This window comes from Terrapene carolina, unplaced genomic scaffold (assembly GCF_002925995.2).
Source record: "Terrapene carolina triunguis isolate 2854851 unplaced genomic scaffold, T_m_triunguis-2.0 Scaffold517, whole genome shotgun sequence".
In the NCBI taxonomy this organism is placed as follows: Eukaryota; Metazoa; Chordata; order Testudines; family Emydidae; genus Terrapene; species Terrapene triunguis.
The window spans coordinates 3,444,657-3,464,045 of NW_020664868.1; the positions used below are offsets into that span (position 1 = coordinate 3,444,657).

Sequence of the window (19,389 nt, forward strand, 5' to 3'; positions counted from 1 at the left end):
TTTCACTAAGGAAGTCAGATGTTCATGCAAGGCATGGAACTACCTACTGGTTAGGTAGCAGCCATGACATGTAGATCCTTGTCAGCCAATTTCCTTTGTGCGGGAATCTGAGAAGTGGATGTGTGTGTTAACTGGTGGTTAAACCTTCCCTGACCCGCTGATGCGACAGCAAGCGGTGCTAATGGGATACCTCATTTCAGCTATGCCAATGAACCTGCTCTAGCTGATGGTGAGCGATTTGCACTGACAGACTGAAAGCCTAATATCTCATTAGTACACTAAAGAAAGAGAGGTTTTTCTATTGTGAGGGACAGACTATTGTGTTTTCGCAATATTAAAAATGTCTGCAGACAGAATCCTAGAGGACTGTTTTCTACGCACCGGCCATTTCAGAGTACAAACCAATCTCTCACACAGAATGGCTGCAAATGGATTAATCAAAAGGCTCAGAGAAAAGAGCAAGCGTATATAAGAAGCAATCTATTCATAAAGAAGCATAGTACAATGATAGCAGGAACAAGATCTGGCTTCCTATTGCTATATTCCAACATTCCTGGAAGGAAGAATTTTATAGTCCCTATTCTGAAAAAGGTCTCATTCAAAGCTCTTCCTTCCCACTGAACAGTAGAAACAGAAGTTACACTCAAAGTGCTCCAGAGAAAAATGGCCTTATATTATGCAGTTCTACCAGAATGCAACAGCCAGAGATTAGAGTTAATCTGAAGGCAGTCCTAAATTCTAGAACAGGATTACTTCTGACAAAACGGAAGCTCGACAGGATTGTATTACAAAATTGCTGGATGTTCTATGCCTGAAAATGCTACTACTTGAGGAATACTACACTTTAGTTACATGTTCAAAAGAAAATAATTTATGTTTTGGCAGCAGCCAAAAGATGATGTGCAAAATGTAAGTAGAAGAATCAGCATTCAGAACCTCTGGCATGATATTAGGAAGAAAAACCACCACACCACTTTGCATTTTATTCATCTTTAGGCTGCTGAAGCAAAGACGGCTTTAAGATAAAAACCTAGCACAGCAATTACAGCCTTAAAAATACTTGTGAAGCACTAAGATATTTCTCTCTCTATTGTAAGCACTAATCTGCTAGCAGAATACCATGTTTACTTTTTTTAAAAAAAAAATCAACATTGTCCAATTGTTTAAGCTTAAAAGATCTGTATTAATGTTCAGAACTTCTCTCTGATGCTTCTTGTGAACGTTAACTTCAGTTCTTTAAATAAAAAAAAAACCACCACCTGTTTTGAGTCCAAATCATGTTAGTTAGTGGCTGTCTGTCAGTTTCGACTGTGGCACTCAGTCACAAAAGGGGATATTCTATTTTCTAGGACCACCAGAGCTCCTTTCAGGCAGGCCAATGAACAGCTGTCAGATGCTAACTTTCAGTCCCTACTGATACTGGTTTGATTTGAACTAGTGACCCAGAGGGGAAAGACTCTGTACCCTATTACCAACCCCCTGCACCATTTAGTCCCCGCGTGCCTTCCTCATGCAGCCCTTGACCTCTACTAGCAACAACCTATTGGCCTTCACCCTCACTTTTGGCTAATTCAAGCAGAACAAAGAATCACCTTTCCAAACTCTTACCAAAACATTAAGGCCCCTTCGTATCAAGTCTATAAAAGAGAATCTTCTTTGGAACAAATCTTTAATGATTAGTAAATCAATGACTACTGCATATTTTTTGTACATACCACAAAGAGAGGTGTAAACAGAGGAAAGAGAACTATACCTTTTGGGCTCTTCGGAGTTTGGTGAGAACTAGTTACATACAGTTAATACAAGCTCACTGCCATATTTCTCAGAAAACCAAGAAATTGGGGTTGTCCTCCTCCCTTCACATATTAGAACACATTTATGAGACCTGATATTGAGATACCGTATATACTCGTTCATAAGCCGAATTTTTTTTGTAAAAAAGGGAAGCACCAGAGAAGGGGGTCGGCTTATGAACGGATATAGAGAGGGAGAGGTGGGACACAGCCCCTCCCCTCAACAGAAGGAGCAAGGAGAGGCAGCACAGCCAGAAGGGAAGAGAAGGGGCCAGAGTCTCTCCGCTTCTGGCCACGCTGCTCTCCCCCCAGCCTCTGAAGCAGCTGCAGCTCCAGGGCTGGCAGGCTGCAGCCATGCCGCTCGGCCCCACCCCCCAGAGCAGGCTGTGGCTGTGGCCACGCCGCCCGGCCCGCCGGAGCAGACTGCAGCCGTGCTGCCTGGCCCAGCCCGCTGGAACATGCTGTGGCTGCGCCGCCCGGTCTGGCCTGCCGGAGCAGGCTGCAGCCGCACTGCCCAGCCTGCCAGAGCAGCTCCAGCCAGGCCAGAGACATCCTCCCCTGGCTCTCTCCAGATAAGGTGGGAAGGGATGGGAAGGGGAGAGTGTGGGGGTCCCAGGCTAGGGGTGGGATCATGTGGGGTGTGGTCACAGGGGTTACTCCCCTGACCCCCAGCTTCTCCCCCCCCCAAAAAATTTCCTCACCAGTTGCTGTCCCGGACCGTCAGGTCAAGCAGCTGGCACGCCGGGACACTTTGTTTACTTAGGTTTACCTTCGTGCCTGCAGACACTTGAGGTAAACAAACCATCTCGGCCCACCGGCGGCTTATCCTCCTGGCCCGGGAGCCAAAATTTGCTGACCCCTGAATTATAGGGTTGGCTTATGAACGAGTCATAAAAATTTTCAATTTTTACTTATCCATCTTGGGGGGGGGGCGGCTTATAAACGAACCGGCTTATGATCGAGTATATACGGCGATTATCAATCATTTAGTGGAGTTCTGATTAACTAGCCACCACTCACCCCCACTATCTCTCTTACCATGCAAAGCCAACTTCCCCTTTAAGTGCATATGTTTAATTTTACAACTCGAGCTCTCTTACAAGCCTCTGCAGTGCACTTAGTTTACGTTAGCCCATGGAGAAAGACCAGATAACAGGCTTTGTATTTTGATGGTCAAAAAATCTCAGACTCATCTACAGGAATCTGTACGTGCTGAGACAACTGACTGCACGTGCTTGAACTGCCAGTTGAGAGAACAGTATAACCCATTCCTCCAGTGTATTAAATGATTAGCAAACAGGGCAGCTATAACTCCTTAAGCAAGGCATTTCCTTTTATATCAAGCCAACTTCAGACCACTATTCAGGAAATTAAAGCTACTGGCTTTTCCAAAAGAAACTTGCATTACAATTAAAGTAATGCACATATTTAAACACACATGAAAATAAGCCGTAACTGCCAGCAAATATGACATATTGATTATCCCTAAAGCAAATGTACAAAAATTAAACCAATTTATACTCAGATACATCAGTGTAGCTGTGCACATAAAAACCCAATCCAACATACCCAAGGAGTAAAATACTCTAAGTTTTGTCTACACACACCGGGTTGCACCAGTTTAACTAAAGGTTTGTTTTTTAACGGATTTAGTTTGCTAGTGCAAGTTTGTGTGTAGACAGTGCAAGTTTAGAATCACAAATGAAGGTCATCAAGTCCAGCCCCCTGCACTGAGGCAGGACTAAGTTTACCTGTACCATTCCCGACAGTTGTTTGTGTGTAGACATTCTTAAACTGAAACCAGAACGTATGCACAGAAGCTTGCACCAATTTAACTAAACCAGTACCCAGAAGCTCAGGAAAAGTAGAAGTAATATCTGGGCAAATAAACGGGTCAGGTTTCCTACCTGCCAAAAAGAGGCCATGGATGAGGCTGGGGAAGAATGAGTGACATCACTCAGAGGGGACGGTGAAAGAGAGGGGCCACATGGAATGGAAGCAAAGAGAACTGAGCTCCTCTGGGGTAAGGAGAGAAGAGGCTAAACAGAACACAACTGAGTTGCTATTCTGGTGAGAGAAGGCAGATGGGGAGGTGATGAACATTAGTTTGAATGTGTTGACTTGGCTCTCTGATCACAGGTGTATGGTGACTGGGAAGAGATGGAGCCTGGGTTTTTCAGCTACTCTGGTAGATCAAAATAGTCAGGTAGGTCAAGAGCAGTTACCCCTTCCCAGAAAGCAACAAGTTTAATTTTCCAGCCAAGCCAAAGCAGATTGTGTAGCAACTTTTAAAATCTGCCTACACTAAAGGATTTAGATTTTAAGCTTTTGGGGACAAGGAGCACCTATGTTATACATTTGAACAGTGCCAAGCACAATGGGACCTTGATTGCTGTTTGGAACTCGTAGGCACTACTGCAATACTATAGTAAGAACAACGACAACAAACAACAAAAGAACTCAATCATTTGTAATTCAAATGACTGACCACTTCTCCACAGGTACATTTTTCCTTTTAATTTCTGCATTCCTCTGCAGTATAAACAAACTGTCAGAGATATGGTACGGTGAATAAATTAAAAATGTTAGAACTTGTATCACTGATAGGGAAATTAATAGGCACATGCAACAGACAGAAACCATGTTTTATAAAGTGTTTCAAGAAGAGAATCTCTTTTCCCTCATGAACTTTAAGTGGACAGAGCTGGACTGCAATGACAAAAGATGTTCCCCCATACAAACACACAGATAAGCTGCAACCTAGGAAATTCTGATCATGCAGAATACTTCAGGTTTCAGACTGGAGAATCTCTTCAGGAATGTCCTGCTCTTTTGGGTGTTGAGCAGGAAACAGAACTATGTGAATTTAGCTCTGTCTAGAAAAATACATTCTTGTGTCTTTACAGATGTCTTGGTCACCATGTTGCAAATGCCTGAATTATACCATCAAAGCAACAAAGATGCTGTCCCCTTTCTTCCCTCAGATAAGCCATAAGGGAACAAAGCTGAAACATATGTAGAAAAATTTAGAGCCCCCAAGAGAAAATGGCCATTCAAGGCCACAGCTGTAGGATCAAAGCTCTTCAGGAGAAAATGGCAATTCCCTCAAGCTAAACGGACATATCACCAAGCAAGAGAAAATCTTCCATTGGTCAAAGCAAAGACTCCAACAGATGAATCCTGACCGCAATTTAAATACCACGCAGGTCTGAGGCGCCATATCACCACTGTGAAAAAAATTAGAACAGATGGGGACCAAAATGCAATTGTGTCTAGCAAAAAGCTGCTCTTCAGAGAAGGTAGTTTAGGTATTAGGACATCTCTGAAGCCCAATATGGATTAAGGGATAAGCTCATAAATCAAACCTACTGGAGAAAAATCAGTGAAAATGAAATATCAGTGACTGGATTTTCAATATCTGTGTCGGGTCTTCACCTTCCAGTTCATCAGAGCATTATAAACTCAGTGTCCAAAGAGGATACAGAAGGGTAGCTGAATATTAAGTTCCATCGACACATTACGTCAAACCCCAAGACCGTTAACAAAGGAACAGCATAATGGAAGGGACCAGTAAAAGTTATAGGGGTGCTACCTACAACTCTATTCTAAAAGCAGGTTCTGTATACTTGAGGTCTTAATTTTAAATGAAGTCGGAAACCTGATATACATGTCACTCGCTTTATTTTGTCTGTACACATTACCCTGTTGTATGACTTTTGAGAAGGTGGGGATAGGACACCAAAGATTTACTTTCTTTAGCACTCCAGCAAAGCTTTGCTGGCATTTAACAACTAGATCAAACAGAAGAAAGTATTTGTCTAAAGAAGCATTTTCAAATATAGCATACAGACGTACACTGAAGAGTTATTTAATTGGAACTAAGTCAGTATATCACACTTTAAAATTGACTTTTTGGATTGTTGTCTAGGCTTCATTTGACCCAGACCTTGAATGATTAAAAGTCCGTGCATTTCCCCCCTTGTCATGAAGTTTCAAATAGTGAGAGTGTTAACGCCATCACTCAACTCCAGATGTTGCTATCAGGGTTAACAGCAGGCTGAGGCAGTTCGTCCACACTTAATGATACTTAATCATTACTGATTACACTTGGATTAGAGGGAATAAATCCAGACGTAAAGAGACTGTAATCCGCAGCCTGACTGTGTTGGGCTACTAACACATTAGTGTAAGCCTGTAATCTTGAGCATAGCTATTACTGCAGAAGAATTTGCATTACTAGAGACTAAGAGCACCTCCCACCTCAAATGCTATCAAGGCTTTGAAAGTAGCAAGTAAAAACCAGAGGAGGGGGGAAAAAGGATCAAAAATACTGACACACACACACAAAAGTGTATTTCAAACAGAATCAAGTAAACTATCCAGATATAGTTAGGGCAGGGGTCGGCAACCTTTCAGTAGTGGTGTGCCGAGTCTTCATTTATTCACTCTAATTTAAGGTTTTGCGTGCCGGTAATACATTTTAATGTTTTTAGAAGGTCTCTTTCTATAAGTCTATAATATATATAACTAAACTATTGTTGAATGTAAAGTAAATAACGTTTTTAAAATGTTTAAGAAGCTTCATTTAAAATTAAATTAAAATGCAGAGCCCCCCGGACCGGTGGCCAGGACCCGGCCAGTGTGAGTGCCACTGAAAATGAGCTTGTGTGCCGCCTTCGGCACACGTGCCATAGGTTGCCTACCCCTGAGTTAGGGCATCTAGAATTCTTTGCCACTTAAGGAATTTTGACAGAAGTTATGGTAGAACTAAATCTCGTGATGACTTTCAGTACAATTCAACCCTAGCTGCAGAATTCAAGGATAATCTCTAACCATTAAACAAACTTCCAAAATTAAATCCTTGCATCACACTTCAGGTGCAGAACAAGCAAACGGGGAAATTTACAAGTAGGCCCAAAATAATGCATGTTTCATGCAGCCCTACTGCAGTGTTGAAAGGTTTAGAAGTCACTCCCCCAGAAATGGAACTAGAACTAGGTATGGGAACTCTCTATCCCTAGAAAACAGATTGATATCAAGTGTTAGAATCAGGAATAATCTCAGGGCCTATTGTATTAACACAGGGAAGGGAAAAGCCAAATAAGAACACTCACTAATACTGAAGGATGGGAAATGGAGTCATTTTTAAATCAATTTTAAGTTATGCTTGAACAATAGTTCCTTCCACTACTGCCCCTCTACTGTTCTGTCTTCTTTATCACGCACATGAGTGTTCAGCTGACATGACAACAGGTTGCTAACTGGCTGCTCATGCCATTCCTTATGCCTATGGCAGACTCAGGGCACGTCTTCACTACCCGCCGGATCGGCGGGTAGCAATCGGTCTATCGGGGATCGACTTATCGCGTCTAGTGAAGACGCGATAAAATCGATCCCTGATGGCTCTGCCATCGACTCCGGAAATCCACCGCGGCAAGAGGCGGTAGCGGAGTCGACGGCGGCGCGGCAGCGGTCGACTTGCCGCCGTCCTCACAGCCAGGTAAGTCGACCTAAAATACGCCACTTCAGCTACGCTATTCATGTAGCTGAAGTTGCGTATCTTAGGTCGACCCCCCGCTGTAGTGTAGACCTAGCCTCAGAGTTGTAAAAGGTGAATGTTTTCTCTTCCTCCCTTCTTACTGATTCCCCACCTACCACCCTGAAAAACAGTCAAGAACATTAGAGGCTTGAGGTTCGGTCTGCACCTAAAACTTAGGTTGACCTAGTACATATCTCAGGTATGTGAAAAATTTCATGCCCTGAGCACCACAGTTAGGTCAACTTAACCTCCAGTGTAGATGCGACTAGGTCAATGGAAGGATTCTTCTGTCGATCTAGCTACTGCCTCACGGTGAGGTGGATTAAGTACATTGATGGAAAAACCCCTTTCTTTGATGGAGGAAATGTCTACACTATGGCGCTACAGCAGCACAACTGCAGCAGCTGTAGTGCAGCTATACCCTTAATCTATGCCGCTGCTGCTCACAGCAATTCACAGTAGCACAGTGAAGCAGGCCAAAGTAATGTCGTTTTCACTCTGCTATAAGGCAGAGACCAGCAGCAATAGTAGGGGTGTGATCCAGGGAGAGGATGAACAAAGTAAAAAAGAGACAATCTTCCTGATGCCCTTCCACTCTGGGTCTGTAAGGGGGAAGGAAGAACACCCAATCCTTCTCTCTCCAGGAGCCAGACAGAAAATTAAACTCAGTATATAATCAGATTTTCCTAGCCACGCACATCATGAAACACATCAAGTTAGGGGCCAGTGCTATGAAGAGAATGACAACACTGGGGATGTTGGGTTTGGGTTTCTCATTAGGACACCACTCCTTGACATTGTTGACTGGGGGGAGCGGTATTTTCATATTACTCTCTGTCTACCACATTTAGTTCTGTGGCTAGTAAGTATTTGGCAAACTTCTGAAATCACAAGAATGGCACTTTACATCTTCAGTGCATTACAAACCTTAATACATTTGCCAAACAAAATGAAATTAAAGGAGCTATTTTTTGTTGACACAAAACAGCAAAGTGCATGGTTCTAGAGTATCTGCATACAATTTCAGTGTAGTATGATTGAGCCACAAACCCAAGCCCACATTGGCACCAAAATAAAGTTCAGCTTTATCCCAACAGAGCAAATTATCTCATTTTCTAATCTCATGAAATACAAATGATTTGTCAATTACTTATACAAATCAGGGAAGCTGAAATTGCAAGGAATGGGAATTCAAGTTCACAGCCTAATACTGTATTGTAAAGACAATCATTTCAATTTAACCTATCAGATTGCTTGTAATACAGATTTTAGTATAATACCTATTTTATTTTATTTCCAAAAGCGTGCAGTGCAACCTGGCTTACTTAAAGAGTTAAATGCAGGAAGCTTAAGGAAAATGTAATTCCAGTTTTCCAATATGTACAAAGGTATCTGCATACAAACATTTTCATAACCCTCTCTCCCTCAAGGGTAATATGATCCTGGACTTCCTAACAAACTATATGACTTTTGTACCAAGCTCGCAGTGGACAGTTTACTCATCGATGCTTGCCCCAAGAGAAATTCTTACCTGTTGCTTCAATGTACTCAATACATCGCTCGATAAAGATGGGAATAGGCTTTTCTGGAGTCACTACAGTGGACAAAGGCACCCCAAAATAATTACTTTCCCACGGAGTCTTTGTGATGGATGCCCGAGGCTTTGGCTTTGGTTTCTGTAGAAGAGAATGTCCTTGAATTAATATAACAAGAAAAATACCACAACATACATAGGATCATAAACTCTAGGACCCTGAGAGGTGAGAGGGTCATGCCCAAGCCCAAATATCTATGGGTCGCAATTAATCAGCCCCGTAAGCTTGAGCTCTGTGAGTCCTAGTCAGCTGGCATAGGCCAGCAATGGTATCTAATTGCAGTGTATACATACCCTAAAACCACTTGGAAACTTCAGCTAGTTCAGACTGTGGCTGGCCATTTATTTAGTAAAAATCAACAGAGCGTCCTGTGGCACCTTTAAGACTAACAGATGTATTGGAGCATAAGCTTTCGTGGGTGAATGCCCACTTCGTCGGATGCACTCACCCACGAAAGCTTATGCTCCAATACATCTGTGAGTCTTAAAGGTGCCACAGGACTCTGTTGCTTTTCACAGATCCATACTAACATGGCTACCCCTCTGATACATTTATTTAGTGTTGTTCTGCGTAGGGAGCACATTACATCTGTGCTCTAGAACTGCACAGGCTTCCAACCAGTTTCTAGATACATTCAAACTACTAGGTCCCATCTTTATGGTTTGAGCTATAGTTATCTATGAAACTATCTCCATTCTTTGAGTGATGCTGCAATAGTTGAGATCAACAGGGCTGAGTTTACTGTCCATAGATTTATAGATCAGTGGACCACAGGAAGGGCACTCTCAATGAACAGCCCTTTATCCATCAGAATTTTTTCCATTCCTATCAATTTTTTGTCCCTCCCTCCCTCCCCAACACTACACATTTATTCAGTCTTTTTCTGAAGCAGGTGGATTGAGAGAGGATGGTTTTGGTTGAGTGAAGACGCTCCCTGCAACTTATTTTGGGCACTATGTGCATTTAATTGTTTTTGAAATGCTTGTACATCTAAAGAATAAAAGTTGGCTAGTCAAACACTTTTCAATAGGCAAGCTGGCTAGTCAAATGCTTTTCAATAAGTACTGATTCATAAAATAAGCATTAACATTCTCTCCAGATGAGGTAGATGGTAGGAGATCTAGCGGAAGACACAGATGTTGAAGTGTTGGACAATATCAATCAGTGGTGGCTCAGTGTCCATACAGTTTCTAGTTTGACAAAAATAACTTATGAGAGCAGGTGTCCAGATTTATTTTGAGCCCTGGTGAGCTGATTATTCTTACTCAAACTCCTGATCTGCAATATCATAGAACTGTAATTCTAGAAGCCTAATAACTGTATACGGCTGCATGAACAAACCTCCCTAGAGAGCACTGCTATCCAGATGCTGGGCCATGTGACTCCAAGAAACTCTCTCACACACACACCCCATTGTCTATATCCCCGCCCCGCTGGAACAGATCACTTCCTGTTTAGTCTGTGTTTCTATAAAACTTCCTCCTGCATAGCAGTGGTGACACACATGGACACATTAGAACAATACTGAGTTTGCAATAATGAGAGAAACGTTTATTTTTGTGCAACAGGCACAGCATCTTGTTTGTGCCAATAAAAGCAAACAGCAAATTTAGAACAGGTATCACGTGACAAATTTAGTAGCAAAAAAGTGGTGAAAAAAGGAATGAAAACCTTGTCCATACTTAAAGCTAACCCCACACAACAATTGTAATGTAACCTACTAGATGTACCTCTGTGTGTTGGTCCTGTGTACAGAAAGTGAGGAAAAAGTGAGCAGATCAGTACAGGGAGACACTTATTTCCACCTTTCTAATATATGTACTTTACAGTTCTCAATCCTAATGTCAATCCCTTGCCACACCTACTATGTCTGTGATGTGCAGTTTGTCACATGCCCCTTTGCTATGTGCATGCTTGCTCTGTGCAATAAATGAACAGGTGAAAAAGGGACACTGCCCTCTCAGATTTGGCTCCAAGATCAGATGAAAAACCTCAGCACACCCCTTTTGGGAAGCTGTCTAAAATAATGCTGCCATACTCTAGCTCACAGATCTACTGAAATTCAATACAAATTTCATCACGTACAACTGCCAAGATGACAAAATCCTCATCTTCCCCAAATAACCCTAGGAAGTACGGTACACTATGCTTGGACAGGGCTAACAAACAAGAGAGACCTCTTCAATGGAGAAGAAGTTTGCAATCGGTGTTTCAGTCAGAGATCCAACAATGAGACGACAGGAAGCTGTAATTGGGATGACTCCAATCACTAGAAAGCTTTCAAATTGTACATCATTTTAATCATCTATAGCAGGGGTTCTCAACCTTTTTCTTTTCAAGGCCCCCCCAACATGCTATAAAAACTCCATGGCCCAACTGTGCCACAACAGTTTTTCTGCATATAAACGCCAGGGCCAGCATTAGGGGATAGGAAACAAGGCAATTCCCTGGTGCCCCATGCCATAGGGGGCCCTGCGAAACGAAGTTGCTCAGGCTTCGGCTTCAGCCCCGGGTGACAGGACTTGGAGCCCTGGGCTTCAGCCCCAGGTGGTGGGGGCTTTAGCTTTCTGCCCTGGGCCTCAGCAGGTCTAATGCCAGCCCTGCTTGGCGGACCCCCTGAAACCTGCTTGCAAGCCCCTGTGGGCCCTGGGCCCTCACTGAGAACCACTGATCTATAGCACAGCAGGATGATGGCGGAATACATATACTAGAACTATGAATCTCTCTTCCTTCCTTCCTCAGAAGTAGTAGGTGGATGAACTATAAAGGGGAAAGGAACTGCTGATAAACGTTTACAGGAAGCAAATTCTGATGACTTAGCAGATTTCTAAAGAAGTTTGTGAGGGTGTGTCTTCACTAGCCATGTTAAACGCGGTTAAACGCAACACCAGCGCTGGGAGAGAGTGCTGTAAAAAACCCACTTCCACGAGGGGAGTAGTACCAGCACTCCCAGCTGGTGCACAGTCTACACTGCCACTTTACAGCGCTGAAACTTGCAGCACTCAGGGGTGTGTTTTTTCACATCCCTGAGAAAAAAAAGTCGCAGCGCTGTAAAGTGGCAGTGTAGACAAGGCCTTAGACTCAGCCGAAAGGCAACAGAATGGTGTAACCTCTAGCTGCCTGTGACTAGATGCAGTGTGCACCGAAGTCGGGGCATCAAGGAAATTTGAGGCTACAACATATGTAGAAACCCTTCTAGAACTTCAGGCAATAAAAGGGTTACTTTGTAAATTTCAGCTGGAAACGTCACCCTTCGGTGCCACCTGCCAGATGTCTAATGGACAGTCCCCTGCCCTTAGCTGGGCATGTATCACTCATTAGGGAACCATTAAAAGGGTTAGAGAGCAGCAGCAGGCACTCAGCAAGAAGAAAGCAACATCATCCCAACATCCATCTTCATTTACAGCAGCTAATTCTCAGTTAGCAAATCAGACTGAAAGCCTCTACAAAGGAGATAAATTAAGTCTTTAGAAAGACAGACGCATGTCAGTGCTACCTATTTTTTAGAATTCACTAAAAAAAAAAATCACCAAGAATTGTACTTACAAAAAAGCACGTCCAGTTCATACAATAGAACTGCCTGCCCCACACATCTCCTGCTCAGAGAGAATATAATTGTTTGGTCTTTAAAAGGGTAAGGGCTCTTCACAGCACTTCAGGCCCGCTGACAGTTTCTATAAAAACAGCAGGTGTCTTGGCTGGGTCTCAGCATTAAGAACCTTGCCAGAAACAAAGGCCTGCATACAGGGATATTTATAATTTATGCTTGCATTGCTATGTAGGAGACTCACTTGGAATCTGCTCCAGGACTCCAACTTCTTGTCTGACGGAGACCAGGAAAGGATGGGAGACAAGGAATAAAGCAGCAGCAATGACAATACTCTTGCTTTCCAAGGAAGGGCTTGAGAACCCACTTATTAGCACCTAACGAAGCAGCACATTCTTCAGTGTTCTTCCCCTCTCAAAACAGAGGCTCTGGAAGTTGCCGTAACAGGTAAAGTAGAGAATGGCTTTAGAGTGAGAGAAAGTGGAAAGCAGACAAAGGACCAGGAACGAGAAGTGGGTAACTGACAAAAAGCTTCAAGGTTTATGCTTTGTACTCCCTATTAATGAAGCAATTATATCATGATCCTGCTGAGAGTTCTCCACACAGACTTAAAAGCATAGCTGTCTTTATTTTAAAAATATTTAATCATCTGTAAAATGGGGATAATATTTAGCTCTCTCAGAGGAGTGAGGGTGGATTAATTAATGGCTGTGCAGAACACGAAAACACGAAGTGCTGAATAAATGCTAATGTATTATGCTTTGGACAACAGTATGGTACATAGCTGACAAAATGGTATATGAGGTTGTGTTTGTTTTTTAAAAAAGCAATAAAGCAGAGTCTGGTAGCTGTTCAGAGAACAGAATTACCTTGAGAGCCAGAACTATTTGGATCTTTGCATTCTTGAAGTAGCTCATTGATCTGTTGGAACTTGGCAAAAAATAGTGTTTCTGCTCAACTGAGCTGAACTGCAAGGGCACAGCCCCAGCGTGTTGAAGGATTTGATCAGATTGCACAGAGTGATACACTGACACAACAGCATCGCTTTGATGGCAGGAATATGGAGAGAATTCTAACAGCAGCCCAGAGCAGCCTGATGGTTAAGGGAAAAGCTGCCCATTCTCCCTGTAACAAAGGGGAATGATGGTTAAGTGCCAAGAAGCATCACATAGATGATGGCATCTCTGCATCTAAACCACATCAGGCAAAACTTCAGGCAATTCACTTGGACAAGACTTACATTCTGGGATGAGGTTTTAGCTACTTAATTACTCGACAAGATTAAAGGCGAAAGAAAACGGCTACAAATGTAAATGAGGACTGAAGGGTGGGTCAAGCAATGACTACACCTATGCTGGCAGCTTTTTCCAACTTGCAATCACAACCAACTTGTAAGGAGGTCACAAGCAGAGCTACCTTTTTCCACTAGACATCTGTGAGGAACTGATGCTGGAATCTGGTTACCAGCACCACTCTCCAATGCTGATATGCTTTACCTGATACACCAAATGAGAATAAAATTGGCACCCTGCAATCCTATTCAATCTAGGCACTCTTCCAGTGTGGGCAAATGGGGCTACTCAACTCCACATATGCCAGCCTGAAACTGAAAGAGGAGGAAAAAGCATAGTAATACTTTCTTTCTTACCAAGCAAAAAAGTCAGTGGCCGTCTTTTTGTTCTATGTTTGTACAGTGTCTAGCACACTGGGGTCCTGGTCCATGACTGGGATTTCTAGGCACTACAATAATACAAATAATAAATAATTGTATTTTTAAAGTGAATTTAATGCTGGTGAAAGGTGTTGGTTTGGTAATATTGGAGACTGATGTTTTCTACTTACAGTCCAGACAGCAGTAACACAAGCTGACTCCCGAGAATCAAACCTGATTTGAATAAACTATTTCTCGCATTCAGAAAGATCGTTCAGCTTCAGTGTGTCATTCAATTATTCGCTTCCAATGAGACTGCCAATTTGCAGGCCAATTAGTGATGATGATTTCTGAAATATGGAAACACATCCTTGTTTGGGGCTGGGCCAAAAGTCCATTTGTTTGTTTCATATGGACCACTGAAGTTGGAATATGCTAAATTTCCTATCATCCTGGGCTGGATTCAAACCAGTAACCTAGAGGTGAAAAGCATCATAATCCATTGTTAAAATCTACAGAGTTAAAGTTCTGTTGCATTAAAACAAGGTAGCTAGAACTAAATTACATCATCTCTTACCAACTGTGATCACACCAAGTACTGAATCAGCTACAGAAAGCTTGCAGACTATGGAAGATGCTAAGAAAGAATAAATTTATCATGAAAATCAAAGTGACTGAAAGGCTAGTAGAACATAAGAACAGCCGTACTGGGTCAGACCAAAGGTCCAACTAGCCCAGTATCCTGTCTACCGACAGCGGGCAATGCCAGGTGCCCCAGAGAGAGTGAACCTAACAGGTAATGATCAAGTGATCTCTCTCCTGCCATCCATCTTCACCCTCTGACAAACAGAGGCTAGGGACACCATTCCTTACCCATCCTGGCTAATAGCCATTAATGGACTTAACCACCATGAATTTATCCAGTTCTCTTTTAAAGAAGCCAACACTGGACATGTTACTCTGACAGCTGGCCTCATGAAGGTGCAGATGCTGTATGCTTTAAGTAATGCACTACTGCATGGATTATATTAGGTATACTGTCTCAAAGGCCACTGTGAACACTCATGAAAAGATAGAATTGAAATGGTATGATCAAGCCCCTTGTGATGCCTGAAGCTTGGATTTCATGAACCAACTGTTTTCTACCACATACCTGGAGGGATCTTTGCCTTTTACAGGAACAAGCAGATAACATTGAACAGAGTGCGGAAGGCTACTAACTAAAAAGCTGGCAGGACAAAACAGGAATATGTTAAAACAACACAAAACTTGCAGAACCAATTAAAATGCCAAGCACAATTTGCCTCTTACCAAACAAATTCTAAAAGCTGATGAACACTCTCCTCTATCCATCCCTGTCTTGGATTTCGTGCCAGTGTATATTTTGCTCTATTATATCATTTTAGCCCAAAGAAATGAACAAAATCTGCCCTGCAACAAACTCTAGTATCAGATGAGTCACTAAAAAAAAGATTAGAGGGAATTGGATCCTCTTATTAGCAGCTTGATCTTTGAAGATGGAGGTCATAATGCCTTAACTGAAGTCTTCCTATTTTCTATTTGCCAGATTCAATCAGTTCTTCAGGGATAGCTAATGGATTTTGCAACATCGCTATACAAATCTTTCAGCAGATAAGAAAATGTGGAGTATTAACCTTCATTTTACATCTATACAAAGCAATAAGTGTGTAAGTGTTACTATGTTCGTTTTAAGACCAGGAAAACAAAATGACAACTAGCTATGTGACCTTGGGCAAGCCATAACCTCTGGGCCTAATTTACACCATCTGTAAAAGGAGAATAACAGTTACTAACTGCATAAACAATGGACCAGAGAACCACATGAAAACATGCCTTACAGAGAGATTTAATAAGCTTTAGTTAGCTTATTGAGAAAGCTAAGAGGCACCTATGTCATGTTCTATAAGCACTTCCACAGTCAGATAATATCTGAGTAGAAGGCTCTTTAGACAAGCAAAAGCATAACAAGAACTAATGCCTAAAAGTTGAGGCTAGATAAATCCAAACCAGAAAATGAGGCACATTTTTAAAACAAAAACAAACAGAGTAGTTAGCCACTGGAACAACTTACCACTGGATGCAGGAAGCACAGGATGAAATTCTATGGCATGTGTTATGCGAGAGGTCAGACTAGATGAACACAATGGGCCCTTCTGCCCATAAAAATCTATGCACATACCTGCTACATCCAAGTGTATCTATCTAATGCAGATGAGCTTACCTCAGGAAAATAACTGCCAGAATATAGCCCTTATCTGACAAATAATGAGTTCAACAGACTGATGAGTTGAGGTAAGTTTTTATTTTGACTCAAAGAATCAGAGCACTGACTGGGGCCAGCTCAGGAATTCCTCAGGGTAACATGCTATTGCAGTTTAACACTTTAAATGTAATGGGTAAGTTACTAAAAAAGGGACACCAGAACAAGTATTTTTACTCCATTATTTATTCCCTCTGAGATGCTTGAAAGATTGTCATTATTATAAAAATTATTAATTTTGCCATTTTCTATTTGGCAAATATTTGAGGTTCTCTCCATGTGCTTCCAATGGAGCTTGAAATTAACAAAGCCTTTCAATTTACTTAATTGTTTGTGCATCAACATCAAGAGCTAGTAATTATGTTTGGCAATTAACTTGTGCTCCCTCTGCTGGCTCTGAGATAGCCAAGCACAAAACATTTTTTTAATCCAGGTATTCTATAAGCAATGGGTTTTGGAGGAGATTTCCCCTGTCCTGTGATCTTTTAGTTAAGAAATACTTCGAATTTTCATCTGTGATCGATTTTTACAGCACTTATCGCACAATATTTAAGCACTGAGTTCTGCACCTAAATTACTAAAATGTGTCCCTTTAAACCAATGCACAGTTTAGCAGGTCTATGAATATATGTTTTTCCTACAGAAAGGAGCTCTCCGTATCAGCACTTCTCATGCACCTCAGAGATTGTTCCCACCCAGGTAAGACTGTCTCACCTTATAGGTCAAGAACTGATGAAGTTCACCTCCTTTTTAATTAAAACTTGGTTTCCTGTCAGAGGTCTGCATGCCATTGAGGGTCTTAGAATAGAGAATATAGTTTTCTAAAAATAGGCTTTTTCTTATTCTAATTTAATTCCCAACGGTGTTAAGCGCTGACAGATTTTTTTAAGATATTCTATTTTTATAATTCAAAGCAAGCGCACAATACAAAAAGGTTTAAAAATTGCAAAAACCTCTCCACTTCAAAACAATTCCTCAGACTGTACAAGACTTCTACCAATTCAGCCCTCCTTTGTTTTTCAGGAACAGCGCTCCAATGCCAATGAAAAGAAGTATACCACCCTACCCTGCTTGCCAAGGGACAGCTGCTGCAAGTATGAAATCACCACTGTTTTGCAAAGCAGTAGCAACATTGTTTAAGAAGACAAGAGTTTAAGGATGAAAGAATGAGAATACCCTTCCATTTAGAAGCTATTATTATTGTTCATTGTAAGGAACAATCTTCTACAGCCCAAGTTGGCAAAACCTGTGTGGAAAGCTCAATTTGAAGCAAGGAGCAGCACTGACCTTACATAATCACTGAAGAATAGCCTTCTCAATAATTTCACGTTACAGGAACAAAACTGTAGTCCTATTGGTGAGAGAGGATGTTTACACGGCAAACCACTATAGTTCCTTACAACAACAAATTTTTTTTTTTCCATGCTGTAAGATTACACCAGGTTCAAATTTCATACCATTCAACTTGTCTGTCAAAATTCACCATCTTTTGAAGGGCAGGGAAACCTGAGTGTTCACCAGCTACTGTTTATTCATAATTCACACACAACTCTCCAAATGAAAATATGAAATTTTTTTTTGGGGGGGGATTCTCTTATTTCAGGACTAACTCCACATTTTCCATCCTTACAGAATAAGGAACACATAGGTAGGCAGCAAGTAAGACGTATACTTTCTCACTCAAAGAAGAGCGTACTAAAGATGAGGTATTACTGGCAAGGCCATATGAGCAAGGCTATGCATCTGGATTTCCAAAGGAATATTGGGAGAACGGTTTCTCTAGCTCACCAGTATTTTCTGAACATCAATTGCACAGCTCCTCTGATGAACACACTGGGGGGAGGGAGAGGGCGGTGCATGAAGAGACTTTCGGTAGCATTGCCCTCATGAGCAGTCCTGAAATGTACACAATTCATTTTGAAATCAAGTAGATATAGCAGACAACAGGCTGATTTCAAAATAGCTCAGAAAGAATGAAATGAAATCATGACAAACACACCCAGCTATGACTACCATGATAGATGTATTAGAAATGCAATTAAGATATTTCATTTACATCTGCAGTGAAACCATTACCTGGTATGTAAATTTCACAGCTTCATAGCAACTAGCAAATTAGCTGAGAAGTCAGAGAATTTCCTGCCCTTTCCCCCATTAGCATTCTGCACACAGTGCTCTGTTGCTAGATCTGCTATTCTTACACCAAGCCCTTTGACCTCTTGACGTGGGCGCTGGGAAATACCAACTCTTTTAGATACACACAGTGGACTTTCATCACTTACGCTTACACTACTCCTTCAAATCGACATTTTAAATATATGGTCTCTGCGTCTCTATTCTTCCCCTCCCTCCACATACATGCCCTCAAAAGATACTCCACCATTTATTTACAGGCATTTCTATACTGTAGTATTCAAGGGCCTATTGATTTATGGCACAATACCAGATCTGGACCACGCTTATATTTAATTTTTCTCAAAGATGCGGGACAATCAACTGAAAACTGATTTAAAACTAATCATTGCATGCTCACTGGTAACACTCCTGGGACGAGGAAGTTTAAGTCTGAGAAATTTTAATTGCAAATTATTTGTCCCTAAGGTGTTCCAGACTCTAAAAAAGTAATCCACTGCTTTCTGCTGTGCTTATAAAGTTCTGTGCTTTTTACACTGACCGTACAGGCATTTGTTTTAATAGGATATCATACTGCCAATGTTAAACCCGTAAAGCTGAAATGCACAGACAAAAGTCTCAGCTCCTGGGTACATTATCCTACATACCTAATTAGTAAATGATATGTTACTCATGAATTATAAGGAAAGTGGAAGCCTGAAGGAGGAAGATAAAGAGTTAAGTCTCAATTCTGGGATCTACATATTATTAAAAGTAGCAATTTAGCTTTATAGGATACATTTCTATCTTTGTATGCAATATTGTTGTAGCCATGTCAGTCCCAGGATATTAGAGAGACAAAGTGGGGGAG

At 41.7% G+C, this 19,389-nt stretch overlaps 1 protein-coding gene across 1 annotated transcript in view; it reads right to left on the bottom strand.

Moving 5' to 3' along the window:
• Positions 1 to 19,389, bottom strand: part of ARHGAP35 (Rho GTPase activating protein 35) — a 63,133-nt gene that overhangs the window by 34,145 nt on the left and 9,599 nt on the right. Inside the window, exon 2 of the mRNA XM_024219183.3 lies at positions 8,864 to 9,008. Within this exon, the coding sequence (XP_024074951.2) occupies positions 8,864 to 9,008 (145 nt within the window). The remainder of the gene's footprint in view (positions 1 to 8,863; positions 9,009 to 19,389) is intronic.